The sequence below is a fragment of the Coptis chinensis genome, chromosome 5 (genome assembly GCF_015680905.1).
Source record: "Coptis chinensis isolate HL-2020 chromosome 5, ASM1568090v1, whole genome shotgun sequence".
NCBI lineage: Eukaryota > Viridiplantae > Streptophyta > Magnoliopsida > Ranunculales > Ranunculaceae > Coptis > Coptis chinensis.
In genome coordinates, this window is record NC_141460.1 from 44,994,603 (window position 1) to 45,012,746 (window position 18,144).

Here is an 18,144-nt window from a genome sequence, read left to right on the forward strand (position 1 = left end):
CGTGAAGTATGGATATGCTCAACATTGCTGGTGGCCTAATAGTGTAAATCAACCCTAGGGATGTAGCCTGTGGAGAGGTATCTTTAGTGTCTTACCCACTTTCAAAAAAGGAATTCAGTTCAAAGTGGGTAGTGGTAACAAATGCCTCTTTTGGTTGGATGATTGGGTCGGCGATAAGTCCTTGGCTGAACTTTTTCCTCATATTTACCAAGCATCTAATAACAAAAGGAGCTTGATCCGTGAGCATGCACAAGTTGTAAACAATCAAATGGCGTGGAACTTGTTTCTAAGGAGAGGTAGCAACGATTGGGAGGTGCAGCAATATGCCGACTTGGTCATGCTTTTGGAAACGGTGGTGATAACTGACCAGGAAGATAAGTGTTTGTGGCGCTCAACGAAGGATGGTATCTTCTCGGTAAGCACTTTCTATGGTACACTAATTGCTGAAGGTAGAGACCAAGAATACCAACCCCCCTCTTTTCCCACTAAGTTGGTGTGGCGGGTTCCCATATCTTTGAAGGTGAGAATTTTCTTTTGGGAGGCCGTTTCGAGTTGCATTCTCACTGCTGATATTCTTAGACATAGGGGAACTATGGTGTCTCCAGTATGTACAATGTGTGACACTTTTGATGAGGATATTTGTCATCTTTTCCTACACTGCTCTTATGCTTTAGACGTGTGGGCAGAATTGACACAACCAAGGGTAATAGCTTTTCCACTTCTTGCTCAAGCTGAGTCGTTACAAGATTTTCTATCACTATGGCCGAGGAAAAGATACGGATGCTTTGGGGACAAGATATGGCGTCTTTTACCGTATGCTACTATTTGGGTGTTGTGGAAAACAAGAAACAATCATATATTCAGGGGTACAGTGTTAGCAGTTCGGAGTACTGTGCTAGAGGTTAAAGGGCTACTGTGGCATTGGATGTCCACTACATATCAAAGAAGGAATTACAGGTTCAAAGACCTTGTTTTAGACTAGTCACATGTCTTAACCGGAGAGTGATTATGGGGTCTTTGGAGGGTTGTTAGTTTTGTTATGTTTTTTGTAAACAAGTGAGGTCCTCACTCACTGTTTTAGTTTTGTTTTCTTTAATTTTGTATATTTTGTGCTTTGCACAACCCTCTTAATAAAGATCACTTATCAAAAAAAAACAAATAGATATGTTTAGTTTCTTCCGTTTCTTCTTTGGTTGGAATCAAAATTGTCTTTTTATCTTTTGGCTTTCGTGTAAATACATTATCCAGATGAGGGCCATAAAAGAGGAGCTCGGTGATGATGATGAGGATGATGTGGCTGCCCTGGAAAGAAAGATCTGAGTGAGTGCATGCCTCCAAATGTTTGGAAGCATGCACAAAGGGAGTTTCTGATGCATTTTATGTTCTTATCATTATAGTTGTCCATTGCTTTATCTACAAATAGTTTTATGGGAAACTCAAAAGGGCAGTTTGTCAGTATTTAATTGTTTGCATTCTTTTCCTTTGTTATGTTTAACTCTTCCTCCAAGACGTTGGGGCCATTTGGTATTGCTTAAAAGCAGCTTTAGGATGTTTTAAAAGCAGATATTTTATTGTAATGTTGTTTAGCAATTTAAAAAAGCAGATTAAAAAAATAACAAAAACTAATTCAAAAGAAGATAACTCAAAGCACCATTTTGATGTTTTTTTCTATCTAATTTTGAACTTTTTAGAAAAAGCGTTTTTGTAAGTAATGCCCTTAAAAGCAGTAATTCTGATGTTTCTTGAAATCTGTTTTATTTTGAAAATAAGCAATGTCAAATGGGGCCTTTACCTCCACGAAGTTATACATTGTCATGAGGAAACTAGTAATATTCCTTTTGAGCACTTCATTTGTACATGAGAAGACATTTTGACGCGAGTCTTTTGTGTTCCACAACTTTTGTACATTTGTTGTTATTTTTTCTTTTTGTAAGGACATGCTTCTTCCAACTTTTTATTGTTTCTATATGATAATATCAACAAAACATATATTTACTGATAAAAAAAATAAAATAAAAACTTGACCAAAATGTTCTTCGACATAGCTTGAATTTTGTTGAATGTTGCTCGTTAAAGATGTCAACCATTTTTTATTCCTTATTTTTTAAAATATAATGATCTGTTGAACTTTAGAAATACATAATGAGGCAATTTCTTATAATTTTTCCCGCCAACTAATAACTTCAGGCGTTTGAGAAAAATGCAACCTCAGCAACCTGGATATAGTAGTTCGCATGTCTACCTGGAGCTTCTTGCTGATCTTCCTTGGCAGAACGCTAGTGAAGAACATGAGCTAGACTTGAGAGCTGCAAAAGGCGTCTTGACAATGATCATTATGGTTTAGTCAAAATTAAACAACGATTATTGAATATCCGGCTGTTCGCAAGGTTGACTCATGTAAACTTCTTCCTACATTTAATATTTTTTTGAAACTAGTAGTGCTTATTTGTGGAAGTTGGATTGCAGCTTAAACCAGATGCCAGAGGTCCAGTACTATGCTTTGTGGGTCCACCAGGCATTGGAAAGACATCTTTGGCGTCATCTATTACAGCTGCTCTTGACTGAAAATTTGTGAGAATATCTCTTGGTGGTGTCAAGGATGAGGTTGATATTAGAGGGCATCGGAGGACGTACATAGGAAGCATGCTAGGACGTCTTGTAGAAGGACTTAAGGTTTGAAGTTCAATATAGAATCTCTTTACTAAACCACTCTATATTCATTTCATGGCCTTTGCATATTGAGGTTTGTTAGGTCAGAATCTCCACATTGTCGACATCCATCATTGTCCCTACGATCTTTAGATTTGGTCACATTATCCACAATGTTCTAATGTGTAGTTGAGGTCTTATCTTGTCCAGAATAAATGGCTAGATTTAGGATCTTAACATGTAACAGCGGTAATACTAACATAACATTAACAATTATAATTTAAATGTAGAAACACTAGGTAAGACACAATGAGCATACAGATGCTAAAGAGGAGAGGGTGGGGTATGATGATCAAAGTGGATACGATGAAAGCATATGGTAATTTATCTTTGGAGTTTCCTTAGTTGTGTGATGGAGGGTGGGATTTGGGTTGTGGAGAAGATGGATCAAGAAGTGTATTGGTTTTCAATACTTAGTAAGGGGGAACTTAAGGGGGAACTAAATCTCCAATGGGGCTTCGACAAGGTGTTCCTCTTCTACCTTTCTGTTATAGTATTGTGACCGAGATCCTTAACAAGACGACGTCAAGTTTGCAGAGGCCGCGGCACTTGATGGGGAATCTCATTCGCAATTTTTGGATGTCACTATGTTTTTTTCTTAGTGCTACATTAGGGAAGTCTCGTGCTATCAAGAATCTTTTAATATGGTCTTCAGGGGTGGTATAATCTAGTAGAACTTGCAAACGTATGAGACTGCCGTCGTCTTTCTTGGGATTTTCATTGGGTGCAAAAAGCAAATCCAGGGCAAAATGGAGGGAAGTTGGACAAGATATCCAGTCTCGATTTAAGTGGGGGCGGAAAGCTAAATGCTTATTGAGAGGAGAGAGGCCCGTATTGTTTCAAGGCTACTCTAAGTTGAAGTTCAAATTGTATCTTATTTATAGAACTATTCCTAATGGTGTGCACAAGCAATTAGAAAAAGTTTTTAGAAGTTTCATTTTGGCTTATGGTGGCATGGAGAAGAACAAAACCAACTATGGGACATATTTCTATGCAAGGAGTGTTTGATTCCAACAAAGAAGCCATGATAGCTGACTATCTAAAAAGAGTGGAGTAGCCTTGTTTGGAATGATTCCTTTAGGAAAATTCTCAATGATTGGGAGGTAGAAAAGCTTCGCAATATATTAAATATCATATTCATATATCAAGCGGGTGAGTGGGTAAAGTGGTTTGGGACAAGCAACTGGGAAAATTCGCTGTGAAATCGTATGTGGGGTTCTTGCAGAAATAAGGTGAAATGGATTAGGTGTTTTCGCATTAAAAGATTTGGATGAATTCAATGCGATATAGAGTGGCTGTTTTTCTTAGGGGAGGATACCTGGAGAGGATCCAGATGCTACATAATTTGAAATGGACAGGATTGGGGATGCAGTGTCTTGCTATGCAACAATATCGAGGAGGATGGGGATCATTTGGTTCTTAATTGTTTGGAATATGGAACGATTACTTCTTGACTTTTGACAAACCATGGGCCTTTATTTGCAATGTAAATGAGGCTTTGGGAAGGGACATCATCTCATCTTCATTGGGTTCTAAGGTAGAATGGTCTGCATGACACTTACCAAAGGCGATCATTTGGTCCTATGGAAAGCGAACCGGAGGTTTTTCTAACACAAAACTAAGGAGTCACTTATGGATATGATATTTCTTGAGATAAAAGCTGTGCTATAAAATCGTCGAGTACTCACCGAGTGTGCCTAGCCGACCCGTTCAGTCCATTACTCCCCATGAGTGATCGGGGACGAGAAATCGCTGAGAAATCGGCTGATATTTCAATTTATAAGTAATTGGGCCCGGGCGAGTTAATAGTGAGGAATCGGACCTTTTTTTTTAGCCCGCGAAACAGAAAAAAAAAAAAGGTCCAAAGCAAAAAATTTAGGGCTCGCGAAATCAAAATTCTCCAAAGCACAGTTCGTCACTTCGTCTTCTCCAGCACAGGTACGCTAGCACGGTTCTTCTTCTCCAATTTTTTTTTTCTTCTTCTTCTCTCACTTCTCACTTCTCCTCCTCCTCACTTCTCAAGTTCTCATCACATCCCTTTTCTTCTCCTCACTTCTCAAGTTCTCATCACGTCCCTTTTCTTGTAATAAGAAATTGTTGATGCCCTTTTCTTTCTCCCATCACTTGTAATAAATAAAAAAAAATCACGGAGAGAGATATAGAGCTGTTGGACTATTGATGCCAAGTTTAGTTATGAAAATGGGACTGTGTTTAGATATAGAGCTGGATTGTTTCTAATTACAGCTGTGGTCATAATTTGGGTCACTCAGATTAATTAAAAACTAAATCAGAGAGTAAAAAACAAAAAGAGAGCACGACCACACCAAACACTATTTGGTATCTACTGTGAGTCTGTGATATGTTTACTGATTTATTCCTTTGATTTTTTTTTTCTGAAATTTATATAAATTCTAGTGGTCAATTACCAGTTACCATATTGGTATTTCAATGTTAATTTATATGTAATGTAACATGTATTTGTAAAGAAATATAGTGTTTTAAAAAATCACCCGAGTAATCCCGATTAATCCTCGACCGAGTAGACCTACTCGCTACTCGCTCCTCCACCGAGTAGCGGTTTAAAAAATCGCCCGAGTAATCCCGATTAATCTCCGACCGAGTAGACCTACTCGCTACTCGCACCTCCACCGAGTAGCGATTTAACTGCCCAGGATAAAAGAGGTGTCATTTGACTCGTTGATAGATGTATTGGGGATTAGAAATGTTTACTTCAAATATTTCATTTCTAACGGGTATAAATTTGTGGGGCGGATAGATTTTTCATTTTTTGTATCATGTGAGTTGTAGTCATCATTAGCATCTTCCTGATCTATTGTCTAAAAGGGTGGTTGATTGGTTGGTGCCATTTTCTGGTACTTTATTGGTTTTGGAATGAGATATATATTTTTTCGACACAATTGTGCTCGAACCTGTGAAGAAAATGCATCCTAATTGCTATTAGAAATGAACATAGAATCTATGTAAGTTTTCTTAACATATAGAAGTTTTATAGCCTTATCAATCAGTATCACCATTTGCAGCGCCTTCTCCCTTCTCATGCCCCAGTTTAAAACATATCTAGTTACTTCAATTTGCACCGAACATTGTGATGAAATCTACTCACGGAAGCGGGAAGTAAGATGAACACCAATTAAAATTAACATAAAACTAAACTCAAAGTTAAAGAATAACACTCAACAAACATAATTAAATAACTCAATTGAAATAAATCAACCCTAGAATCATCTCAATAGGGGATAAACAGGAATTCGACCCTCGAACACTCAAGTTTGTACTCACATCAACACTAATGAATTCTTTGGCTTAAGGCCTTATTTATAATAACCTATGGTTTCCAAATCCAAATAAGAATATAACTCTAATTGGCAACTAACATCAATCCTAACCCTATAAGGAAACTAGGAAGAACCTCCTAAAACTAATACAACTTCTAAAAACAATTGAACAAACTAAAACTTAGAATTACTAAAAATAGTAAACACGAATTACTATAAATAACATGTCCGTGAGTTACTATAAATAGCAACTGCTATTTACATCACATTGATTTTCAGTTTATACTAGGTAGATGTGAGGAGCTGTAAAAAGATCTGAAAAATGGTATTCTTAAACTTCTATTATTGTTAAAGCTCAACCTTGATTGTAATCCTAAAAATGTTTGGCATATAAGATGTCTGTTAGAGTTCTAAGAGGACATCTCCCGAGGGGATTTAAGGACTGCGGGTGGTCCATTGGGGGTTCGGGGGCAGCGGCTCCCTTCCCAAATATTTTAGGAATATAGCAATCTTCTTGTGCCATTCTGACTTTTGACTAGGTTTCATTAGGATAAACATAACATATTTTCATGTTTGAATTGTAGTGAGTAGCAGTGAACAATCCAGTCATGCTGCTTGATGAGATTGACAAGACTGGTTCTGATGTGCGCGGAGATCCTGCTTCAGCACTTTTGGAAGTCCTTGATCCTGAGCAGAACAAAACATTTAATGATCAGTATCCATTCCCCCCCACAGTTTATTCCAGATCCCATGGTTGTGTTTTTCAAAATTGTGTATATGGACAGAAATTTAGAAAATGAACACACAAAGACACACACACACACACACAAACAAACAAACAAACATAGATGACCAACAAACAAAGATGCATATACACTTGTACACACAGGTATTACCTTAAAATTTTCTGCTATTTGCTTGGTTTTCTCTGTTTGGTTAGTGCAATTATCCAACACAAGAACTTCCATATAAAATGGAGTTCTGGTGGTTGGTATTTGGTAATTGACTTAATTAAAATCTCAATGTTTTGGGAGCAATGCAGGGATCTCATTCCTTGACTGAAACTGTCCAATATGGTTATCCAAGATTTATGTTACCATTAAGCAATTCTCACCGCCTTTACACACGTCGTTTTTGGTGGCCCCATCCTCCTAAACTGTTCATCCATGTCTCCTATTGGACATTGCTTGCATGATTAAACCATTTTGATGTGTTAATATTATTGGCATCTCAATCAACTCACTTTTAGTTTCTCACCAATTTAGTTAAAGATCCATGCTTTCATTTATATTATATCCTTCAGTCCTATGGTCCTACCACCCATCTTACCATCTTTATCTCGGTCATAATATATTGATGTTTTTCTGAGTTACTGGGTGTTCTAGCAATAGTATAATATTACACTTCAGTTTTCTGTAACTTATTCAGTTTGATTAGACAATCTCAGTTAAATAGTATTCTACCAAAACACCTTTGCTTCAATTATTACCGCCCTTCACTAATATATTGGCCTATTGGTAACATCCTCTTCAATTCATGACCATCCTTACGTCTAGTACAACCAAAAGTGGTTTTGCACTGAATATCAAATCTAAATCCCAGTTTTCCAGGTTGTAACTTAAATAAATGATAAAATGCTCAGTCGTGTCCTATGATGTCAAAATTTGTTGTTCTTGCAAGCTTGATTGTGTTGGAAGGCTAAACCATCCAATTTCATTTTTGTTTAGCGCAGTGTTAGATCATTTGATCACAATCTTTTTGAAAAAATATTATTATTTGGATGAGGTATTACACTCACATTAATACGGTGTTAGATTATTTTTCTTTGGGCTTACATGAATATGAGGTTACAAATTGTATATACGAGATTATACTTAGTTATGTCCTATGATGTGAAAGTATGTTGCTCTTGCGAACTTGATTGTTTTAGATGGCTAAACTATCAAATTCATTTATTGAACGTGGTGTTAGATAATTTGATCATAACCTTTAGTGTAATATTTGAATGAGTGGTATTAACATTTGGATGAGGTATTAAACTGACAAAAACATTTACATAAGGGAAAGGTTTAGTTCTTCTTATAGATTGTGGTGGATGTTCTGATGTTAATGTGGTGTGCATTCTTTTACTAGGCTAATTTGGTTGATTCTCTGCTTTTAGTAATATGAGAAACCTGTTGGTGTGCATGCATTGGACTACTCTAATTGAGCATATGCAACATAAACTGGATGCCTTGACTAAAGACCACCAGCTATTTGAATGTTCCATTCGACCTTTCAAGCGATTGCAAATAGGATCCAGCCTATTCCTCCACCACTTTTAGATCGTATGGAGGTCATTGAGCTACCTGGATATACACCCGAAGAAAAGTTAAAAATAGCCATGAAGGATCTCATTCCAAGAGTTCTGGATCAACATGGACTGAGCTCTAATAATCTTGAGATTCCTGAGGTATATTACTAAATTTTTGACATTTTCAACTGATTATTGACTTTGGTTTCCATATTCTCGTAGGAAAGCGTACTCAACTCAATAATAGTCAATTGGCTGTATGCAAACATATAGAACGTTAATATATACTTGCAATATCGAAAACAATGTGCTCTTGTATTATTGATGTCTGATGTGTCCAACTAATGTGCTCTGGATAATATGGTCCGACTTTAATAATCCTAAGATTCCTGAGGTATCATGCTTATTTTGGACATTTTAAAGTGCTTTGCGTCTTTGATTTCCATATGTATGTAGGGCAGCCTACTGGAATCATTTACAGTCCACATAGCTGTAGTCATGTGAGTGTATCCAAATATATTAATTTATAGATTTAGCACCATAGGGAAAAAGAATTTTATTGTTATTACGTGCAAACAATCAAAGTTACTACACTTACATCAAACCCTCAAGAACTACACATGCATTAATGAAAGTATGGAACTAAGGCTTACCAAGGATCCTTAGATACAATTCTCCATGCATCTTCCAACTATTCATGATCCCAGGCATTCACACAATCACACCCAATGATCTTTCTCAGTACCTTTGTTCTCAATCTTTGCTTGTGTGGAGGCCATCACATACACGTTCGATCAAAACCTTTGCGCAGATGGCTTAGAGAGGGACAATATAACACTAAATCTTTTCTTTGTGCCATGTCCAGTCATAGAGAAATTTATCTTGATAGACTGGTTATAGAGGCAGAGGAGGTGATCGGGGAAAATGATCTACGGTTGTTGATTATAATTCGAAATGGTATGCCGAACCAAACCTCATCAGACAGCTAGACTTCTTGTTGATAACTTGATGTGGTTTGTATTTCTGATGAGGAAAGAGGTCCTTTGGAGGATAGCAGGAGGTTTGGGAAGCCATAAATGTTATTTGGAAAGTGATAGATGCCCGGGTCCTGATGGCTTTCTTTCACGCGTGGTGTTACTTGATCCTAACACTTGGACAACATACTTGGGAAACATAGTAAACGGCTCCTTTGGGCTAAATACAATAGCCTGCTATGATACCACATTGAACTTTTGGGGCACCCAACTCAAACCAATTGGCTATGAATGGAGAGGCCCGGGAACTTCCATACTATTCTGCAATGCTTTAAACATCCCATATGGGACTATACTAAACATCTCAGCATGCATCTTTGTTGAATTATTACTCAAACTTTGCACCTTCACGTCATGCGAATGTCAGTTCTTTGTACTATGTTTTTTTTCTTGTGGCGTAACTTGATTTAGAAAAACATATTCTGTGATTAAGAAACAATGTATATCACTTGATCTGACAGTATGTGATGGCTTTGGTTGTTGTAGGGCACAGTGAAACTTCTAATTCAAAGATATACTAGGGAAGCTGGTGTGAGAAACTTGGAGAGGAACTTAGCTGCCTTGGCTCGTGCTGCAGCGGTTAGAGTTGCTGAACAAGAAAGTACAATTTCGGTCAGCAAGGATGTGCATCCTATGGATGCACCGCTGCTGGACACCAGACTTGCTGAAGGGGCTGAAGTAGAAATGGAAGTTCTTCCAATGGGTGTAAACAATCATGAGATATCAAATGCTTTCAGGAGTACCTCGGCTTTGGTTGTGGATGAGGCTATGCTTGAGAAAGTATTGGGGGTAATTTATTTCTTCTTGTTTACAGCAATCTATACTTTTCTTGAAGCATTGTTCTTGGAGGGAATATGAGTATTTAGTTGTGGCTTAGCTGTACATGTAGGTGGCTAATTTGTGAAAAATACAATCTCAACAATTAAGCTTGTCCAAGTGTTGGTGTGTTACTGTTAAGGCCCCTGCCTTAATTACACCCCAATGCACCTAATCTCACTCCGAATTACACCCCTTTAACTGCTCCTTGTCTGTCTTGCCACCTTTCCGTGCCCATTTCTGATTTTATCTTTTATTTACTCGGTTAAGCGTTCTCATTTGTTATACTGGAATGCAGCCTCCCAGGTATGATGACAAAGAGACTGCAGAACGAGTTACGACTCCAGGAGTATCAGTTGGGCTTGTGTGGACTCCTTCGGAGGAGAGGTTCAGTTTGTTGAGGCCACGTCAACAATCGGAAAGGGTGATTTGCATCTCACTGGTCAACTCGGCGATGTTATCAAAGAATCAGCCCAAATAGCACTAACTTGGGTATTCTTTTATCGCTCCACTGATAATGTTTTGATTCGGCTCATGTGCTCACAACATTGACAATCTATTTTTGCATCTGCTTGTCATGAAAAATAGTACCTGCTAGTTCTGCAGCTTTCTTGTTTATTAAATCTTTCTTGTGTACCAATAACACCCAAAATGTACAACGCTTTCTTGAATCCTTCTTAGCATCTTCCAAGGGGTTTTGTCTTTTGTCTTGAGGGCTTCACACCTATGTGATAGGCTTTTGCCTGCTTCACAGCTAAATCTTTCTCATGCAAAACTTGGCACACGTGCACAACTACAGAGGGTGATAGACGTATCTCTCTCTGCGGGTAGTATCTCATTTTAATTTCCATTTGTATAAATAAGAACATCTAGCTTTTAGAAGTTATGGTTGTTCAACTTTTAACTTATTGAAGGAAATCGAAGAGTTTTAACGACATACTACTCTTCACCACCCTATTTTTCTGGAGTTCAACTTTTAATTAAAAAGATGAGAGGATTCAACTTTTTAATTCATGGAGTTGAGACTTGAGAGACATTTGATTTCTTACTTCTCATTCAAATCTAAATAAAAAATAAAGTAAAACTTTCTGTTCTTTAAGAAGACCTAAACTCAACCTTAACAAAAATTTGATTGATGAAAGGTGGAAATGTTTTATTGTTTATTTGCACATGATGGACCAATTCCATGAATGCCATTTGTCAACACCTAGCAGACTAGCATCAGTTTTTGAAAATCTGTAATACTACCAAGATAGTTTCCAGCTGCCCAAGTATACGTGTATATTTTGTGGTTTTATTCTTTCAGAAGCCTTTGATGAAGTCGTGCATCATCGTATCAAATTTTATTACCTCAGAATGTCATGTTTTACCATATATCATACTCTTTTATATCCCCAAACTTGCATGAAATGCTCCTTATGGGTATGGCTGTGTCTTGTCTGTGCAAGAACATGTCCATATGCGCATGTAGACGTGTATGCCTATGACACAACTGTGCCTACTCTTTGCATACAAACATACAAAATTCTGGTGAAGAATGAATATACGACACGTAATTGGACCCAAAAGTAGATATTTTGAGTAATTGATATAGAGGCATACACCCTTTACAGTATGACTGTACTTGAACTTCCTTTGCTTGTTCTTTAATTTTTGAAGCAACTGGTATGCACTTTCATTTTCATGTATAGCCTGAGATAACTTATTTTAAGTAAAAGGTTTCTCTAATTTGTTAGGTAAGAGCTAGGGCAGCAGATCTTCAGTTAGCAGCTGCTGGACAACTAAACCTGATGGAGGGCCGTGATGTTCACATACATTTTCCTGCAGGAGCTGTACCAAAAGATGGACCCTCAGCAGGTGTGACCTTGGTAACATCTTTGGTTTCACTATTCAGTCAGAGAAAAGTAAGAGCAGACACAGCAATGACTGGAGAAATGACTCTAAGGGGTCTCGTATTACCTGTTGGAGGTATCGAGGATAAGGTGTGTTCTGTACGCATGTTTCTATTTACCTAAGCAACACAATACTTCTTTGGGATTCTGATATGAATGATTCACGTTCATCAATAAAAATGTTGTTTCGTGAATCCTTCAGTTTTGTGTAAGTTTGAAATCTCTCCTATCAAAGTATACTGAACAAGCTGAGCAACCTTTCCGATTTCTGTATTCTGCGAAATTCCTTTTTAGTGGTGATCCAATGAGGTACCCCTTGTATAGTATTTGATAGGCGGAGTATGCAGCACAGTTCTGATTTCTATGAGTTTGTTTGGGAATTTGACAGTCCTTGGAAAATAAACTATTCAGAAAGTCATTCATTATCATTAAAAAATGCTTCGTACTTCTCTTAATGAGTATTCAATTAGGACAAAGAGCACCTTATTGGATCAATAAGCTACTATACCTAGGATGGTGAAAAGGAGAAAATGTTGTAAAGAAATTGCACTCTGTGACAGTAGTGCTGGACTACAACTTCAAGATACATTGTTGAGTCCCGATTTCAAAAACTTCGCGTCATAGTCCATTTGTTATTTTGCCTTATACCTGTGGAACATATAGTTTGTCGCCTTTTCCACCCTCTAGTTGAATATGCTGTTAAAGGAGCAAACTAAGCTTCTTTTATATAGTTATTTGAATTCAGCGATTTATAAAGAATATGGGAAGTAATTAGTATCAATAATGTCAAAAAACTGTCTCTCAGGCCTTAACGGTTTGTATAAAATGGACTTGGATGCATATGGTATTTACGCGCACTTTGACTCTTATTGGAGAAAATGTTTACTATTTGTATGAATATGCAGATATTGGCTGCTCGTCGTTATGGTATCAAAAGAGTTATCCTGCCCGAGAGGAATGTGAAAGACTTAGTTGAAGTACCATCACACGTTCTTGCCAGCCTGGAGGTATTTTCCTTTTTGTTTAGTGTTTTTTGACATTTTCTAATAGGTATATCCATGGAATCTTGCAAACGACAGGGAGATATAGATGTTAGTTAGGGTGCTTGTGTACATCCATCAATGGGTTTTCTCATAAGTCATATCCTTTTTCTAAACAGATACTGCTTGCAAAAAGGATGGAAGATGTGTTGGAGGAGGCATTTGAAGGTGGATGTCCTTGGAGATTGCATGCAAAATTATGACATAAAACCTATGTTGTACTAGACTAACATACTTCAAAAGGCAATGAAACCGGCACTCTCATTCCAGGCGGCATCATCTTATAGAGCTTAAATCATTCAAAAGTGCTCTCTATTGATCACAATGCGGGAAATCATTTATTAATTGGATCCAGATAGTCAGAAACAACCCGGTGATCCAGTCTTGAATGAGTATTGATGGTATGTGTATTTTTTTCCATTGTATTATTTGTAAAGTTGGGTGGCACTGGTTTCCTTATAATCTCAGCCATAATGTAATTTTTATATCCAGTGTATCTAATCCATCGATTAAATTCTTATGTTGTGTCATAATAGATACTGATGCCCTACTGGTATTTTCAGTCATACCAATGAAGGGATTACAAGATTTTAAGAAACTAATAAAAAAATCTTCCAAATATTTTTGCTTGCAATTCAGCACAAACTGCAACAATTTGAAACTTCTGTAACTTGTTTCTGCTCTCTTGACCGCAACTCATTCAGTTTTGTGTTTGTTTCCGACAGCTTTTGCATCTGTTCTTTGTATATATTCTGTGGTACCTGTTTGTTATATGTGTTTTGTACGAGTCATTTTTCAGTTTTGGCCATCTCAGTTTAAAGCAGAAAAGAAAGTGGAGTACTATGAATAATGGATCTACCAAGGACTTAAAAAATGAAAGATTAAGAAATACAACCTGATGTGGATAAATCTTTAGAGGCTTAACCCTGTTTTTTTGGAGACGTATGCCTTATACTTCTACTAAATTGAGGAGATTATGGTACAAAGCTTCACACCAACTTTTGAGTTACTATCCAATTCATGAGAAACATTAAAGGCGTTGCACACGCAAATGCAATATTCTCTGTGCAATGAGCTTAAAATAACTTAAGGTCAAGTCATGTTTGGTTGTATTGCATACTGGATGTAGTTTGTCTATTACGTGAGGACTTTTGGTTTTGTTCCAACTTTGAACACTTCTAAGTTTTAACTCAGTTGCATGTTCTGAAAGGGTCCGTTCTGAAAAGCTTCATAAGAAAAATTGGAACATATAGCTTTCTGCTTAGAGACGAGACATTTATAAGTGAAAACTCATTTAGAGAATCACTTGAAAATTGAAATACCAACACGACTTGAACCAAAGGCCCTTGAAAAATACAGAAATTGAACTACAAATGCTCAGTGTTGGAATTTTAAAAAGTTGAGAGCATGTGTTATGTCTTATGTTGTTAACCAAGAAAGTTTGGTTTCCAACTATTTTTCGTCTTTGTAACAGAGGGTGACGCCGTGACCTTTGGGCAGAAGCCGAGAGCCCCTATTAGACGAGAAAACTTCGCAATTTCTAATTATTTGGGGAGGGCCTTTTAACATTTTGAAGGAGCAGTAGCGTGTCAAGCATGAAGATAGGTACTCCCGCAAAAAGCTCTAGTTAAGAAATTGAATCTGTTCTGACTCTCAAGTTTTAGTGTCAGATGCTCAGTCGTGGATGAACCTTAGCTTGATGCCTCGTCAAAACTTTGCTAGCTTGTTTTGTTTCTTTGGAAAGTTGTTTAATGGCATATAAATCCCAGCGGATGATAAAATGTTTCCATGATAACTGTCTCGTCTCTGCAATTTGAAGACGTTTAACCTCAATATATCAAAAATATAATAAAGATACAAATACGTCCATATGGGAAACCCCCTCTCAAAATCTTCAGAGAACATTTAATAGTGCAATGCCGCACTGGGAAAGAGGCTTTCTGAACAACATTGTGATTTCCAGGAGTCACCTCCTATTCCCTCCCCCCCCCCCCCCTGCATTTTTTGCCTTTTTCGTCTATTAATATATATGTTCTTTCTTACCCCCAGCAAAAGATAATAAAAATACCATTTGTCAATGTTGTTTAACCAAAACAAGATACGTGCTTAATATATAAGCAACACCGGAGCTTATAATTAGTTATCCAACCTTCTTGCTCAGAAAGTTGAAATCTGCATTCTCGCTCAGAAAGTTGAGAAATCTGCATTGAGAACACCCGAGGGCCCGAGAGTCCCAGCTCTTTCCACTTGCCAGAGAAAACCTACCAACCAAAGGTAACCACAAGGCCTAAAGTCCTAAACTACAAATATTACTGCAAGAGTTCAGGTATCATTAATTGCTTTGTTAATTTGGTTTTGCTTTTGTAACAATCCAGCAACACGCTCCTGAGTACATGTAGCACTAGATTTTTCTTTGCTCCAAAAAAAGTTAATAAACTTGAGTACTAAGAAACAAAATGTCAGAGACAATGATTTTGCTATCTTGTGATGTGTCAGCCATTTCCCAACCAAACTATCCAAATCAATGACCTCGTGTACCAGGCATAATCACGCTAACCAAATCTTCACTACAATCCCTTTGGATTCATAAATGAGACACAGAACTGAACCGTATTCATGGGGACATACTCAAATGTGCATTCACTGAAACAAGCTCATTCCTAGAACATAATACTTTTAATTAAGACAAGCTGAACATGAAAGAAATGCTAATGAGTCCGACATTTTTAGGTATTTATTTTCAAAATCAGTATGACAGTCTAAAAAAAGTAAGAGGATACATAGCCCTCACATCAATGAAAGAAGAAAAGACTCAGTTTTCGGCTCAAGAGTCGGAAGAACCATTATAGTTCAGCTATGCAGGAAAAAACTGAAACACAGAAAATAAAATAAAACTGCCGGGGAAGGTGTAACATGACTACCACTAGCCTGATAGTGCAAAGTTGAGTGCACTATGAACATCCACACCAATTTGAGCTTCAGCTTTCTCTAAATCAGTTGAGGCTGAGCTCAGCTTCTGGTTGAATTCCGCCAGCCCTTTCTGAACCTGGCTTGCGTCAATTTGGTCAAGTGGCACTGCCTCAACAGCAACTATATCTGCAAAAGAGTTTGCATGGATAAACGCAAACCCACTGCTAACAAAGTATTTGCTTACGTCATTTCCATCGTGAACTGAAAGTACCCCGGGCTTAAGCTCAGCAATGGTGGCAACATGTCCAGGCAGAACACCCATCTGTCCAGTTGTTGCAGGTATTATGACCATTTCTACCTGAAATCACCAGTAACATTAATGCTTATATTTCAGTGTTCTAAACAATACATGGTTTAAAATACTAGCAAATAGAGCGTGGAGCAGAAGTGAACACTGGACTAGGAATGGGATTGCCATAATGCTTTACTTGAAAATCTATTAATAGTAAAAACTTACTGAAGCAGAATGGAGCGGAATGGGGAGGATTTAGAGTGAGGGCGCAAATATATTGTATGAGCATCAAAAGCTCACACAACTAATTTATCTCCATTTGGAGACTCATAGATTAAACTTTCTTTTTTTCAATTTTTGTTTGTTAAGTATTAGTCTGTAGGATTTAGTACAACAATAGCAAAGAATACAGCAAGAGCGCTCAATCCCAACCTCAACAATGTGACAACAACCCATACTCGATCCATGATAGAATCCCACCTAAATTCACACTGCTCAAAGTGGAACACATTCCACAATTTAAAGTGGCGCGACACCCACGGATGGAATCAGAGAGGTTTTCAAAGGAGTATTGGTAGGATGCACAAGCCTAGAGATGAGGAGAAAGGCAACAAAGAAATGAATATGGTGATCAACATATATAAGTAGTATGAGAGAGACTACCAAACGTTAAGCAGACAGTGACCAAAGCCTTTATCTCTTTCGATGGTCATAGCTTCTGATAAAATTAAAAAAACCGAGTTTAGATGGGATAAGGAAGGACGAAATTGACAGTAAGTTTAGATGGGATAGTGTTTGGAGTAGGGGGGCGAAAGAGGTGTTTTCGGTGGATCGATATTTGGAATAATTTTCTTCCACCGAGTCCGTTGGTGGATTCGCTTCTAAATCAGTCGCAAATTATCTAGTCCTTATTGTGCTGCCTCCGGATACAAGGTTTCGGGTCACCTGACGCAACATTTTTTATTCGCTCGGATGATAACTCTTTTGTCGGAGGAAGAGATTGCAAAATTTCTCAAGAGTTGAAAATTGTGTGGGCCTTAAGGAGTAGGTCATTGAGTTAAGTTTCATACCAGAATCGGACCCCAGTAGGGCAGGGGAATCGGGTCGGGTTTGACCCGAATCCGAAGTTCGGGGTTGATTTTTTTATCCGTTTATTTATTCGGGTCGGATTTGGGTTCCGATATATTTTTTGGGTTTTCTTTTAAATTTTTAGTGTTATCCGATCGGGTTAGTCGGGTTCGGTTCGGGTTTGGGTCGGATTCAGATATTAAATTTCGGTTTTAATCGGGTTCGGGTTCGGATATTATGAAACTATTCGGATTCAGATTCGGATATAACCATATCCGACCCGAACCCGACCCGTTCCCTACCCTAACCCCCAGTAATTCATTCCAAAATAGGGCGTGGAACCTCCTTTTGGGGCCTACACAGATTGTCATATTTGCCTTTATAGCTACAAATTGAAATTCCAATTGTACCCCTCCTAAATGACACCTCATTGCATGCATTAAATGCATGGGAGAGAAAAAAATATCTCGGCCTTGTTCGGACTGAACACTGGTTGTCTTTGTTTTTCTTTTTCGTCATTTATTCCGAAATTGATTTCATGCATCCTAAGTGCACAATATTTTTCCACCAACTAACAGATTCTTAGAAGGTTCAATCGAGGTGTCTTTTGAAGCTTCTCGGTACGCTTTAAATTCTAGCATTAATAATGTATGCTTTAAATTCTTTACTTTATGGCTCCCGATTCTTTAATGTTTGTGATATATAGGCTCATTAATGATGTATTTGGTCATAAATGTGTTTCATTTAGGGCCGTTTCATTTATGTGCAACATTAACATCCCAAGTTAAAAGTTA

General features: G+C 37.6%; 1 protein-coding gene and 1 pseudogene across 2 annotated transcripts in view; one reads left to right on the forward strand and one right to left on the reverse strand.

Annotated features, from left to right (window-relative positions):
• The window catches only part of LOC147497629 (lon protease homolog 2, peroxisomal-like), a 28,470-nt pseudogene extending 14,872 nt beyond the window's left edge, over nucleotides 1–13,598 (forward strand). The window contains exons 7-16 of the transcript XR_015196861.1: nucleotides 1,249–1,363; nucleotides 2,188–2,387; nucleotides 2,467–2,673; nucleotides 6,590–6,720; nucleotides 8,258–8,457; nucleotides 9,819–10,121; nucleotides 10,447–10,640; nucleotides 11,885–12,130; nucleotides 12,946–13,047; nucleotides 13,200–13,598. The product of XR_015196861.1 is annotated as a lon protease homolog 2, peroxisomal-like (transcript). The remainder of the gene's footprint in view (nucleotides 1–1,248; nucleotides 1,364–2,187; nucleotides 2,388–2,466; nucleotides 2,674–6,589; nucleotides 6,721–8,257; nucleotides 8,458–9,818; nucleotides 10,122–10,446; nucleotides 10,641–11,884; nucleotides 12,131–12,945; nucleotides 13,048–13,199) is intronic.
• A 2,179-nt stretch (nucleotides 13,599–15,777) lies between these two features.
• On the reverse strand, nucleotides 15,778–17,320 carry LOC147497630 (ATP synthase subunit delta', mitochondrial-like). The gene is made up of 2 exons (XM_086560037.1): nucleotides 16,715–17,320; nucleotides 15,778–16,348 (listed from the first exon to the last, which is right to left on the reverse strand). The coding sequence occupies exons 1-2, from the start codon at nucleotides 16,736–16,738 to the stop codon at nucleotides 16,004–16,006; spliced, it is 369 nt and encodes a 122-aa protein (XP_086416163.1). The 5' UTR covers nucleotides 16,739–17,320; the 3' UTR covers nucleotides 15,778–16,003.
• Nucleotides 17,321–18,144: the final 824 nt, after the last annotated feature.

What these genes read in the sequence shown, in the direction of transcription:
- LOC147497630 (XM_086560037.1), bottom strand. Translation starts at nt 16,738, where the DNA reads ATGGGTTGTTGTCACATTGTTGAG. An exon ending in GTTGTTGTCACATTGTTGAG is followed by an intron (nt 16,349 to 16,714) that starts GTTGGGATTGAG and finishes TGGTGATTTCAG; the next exon opens with GTAGAAATGGTCATAATACC.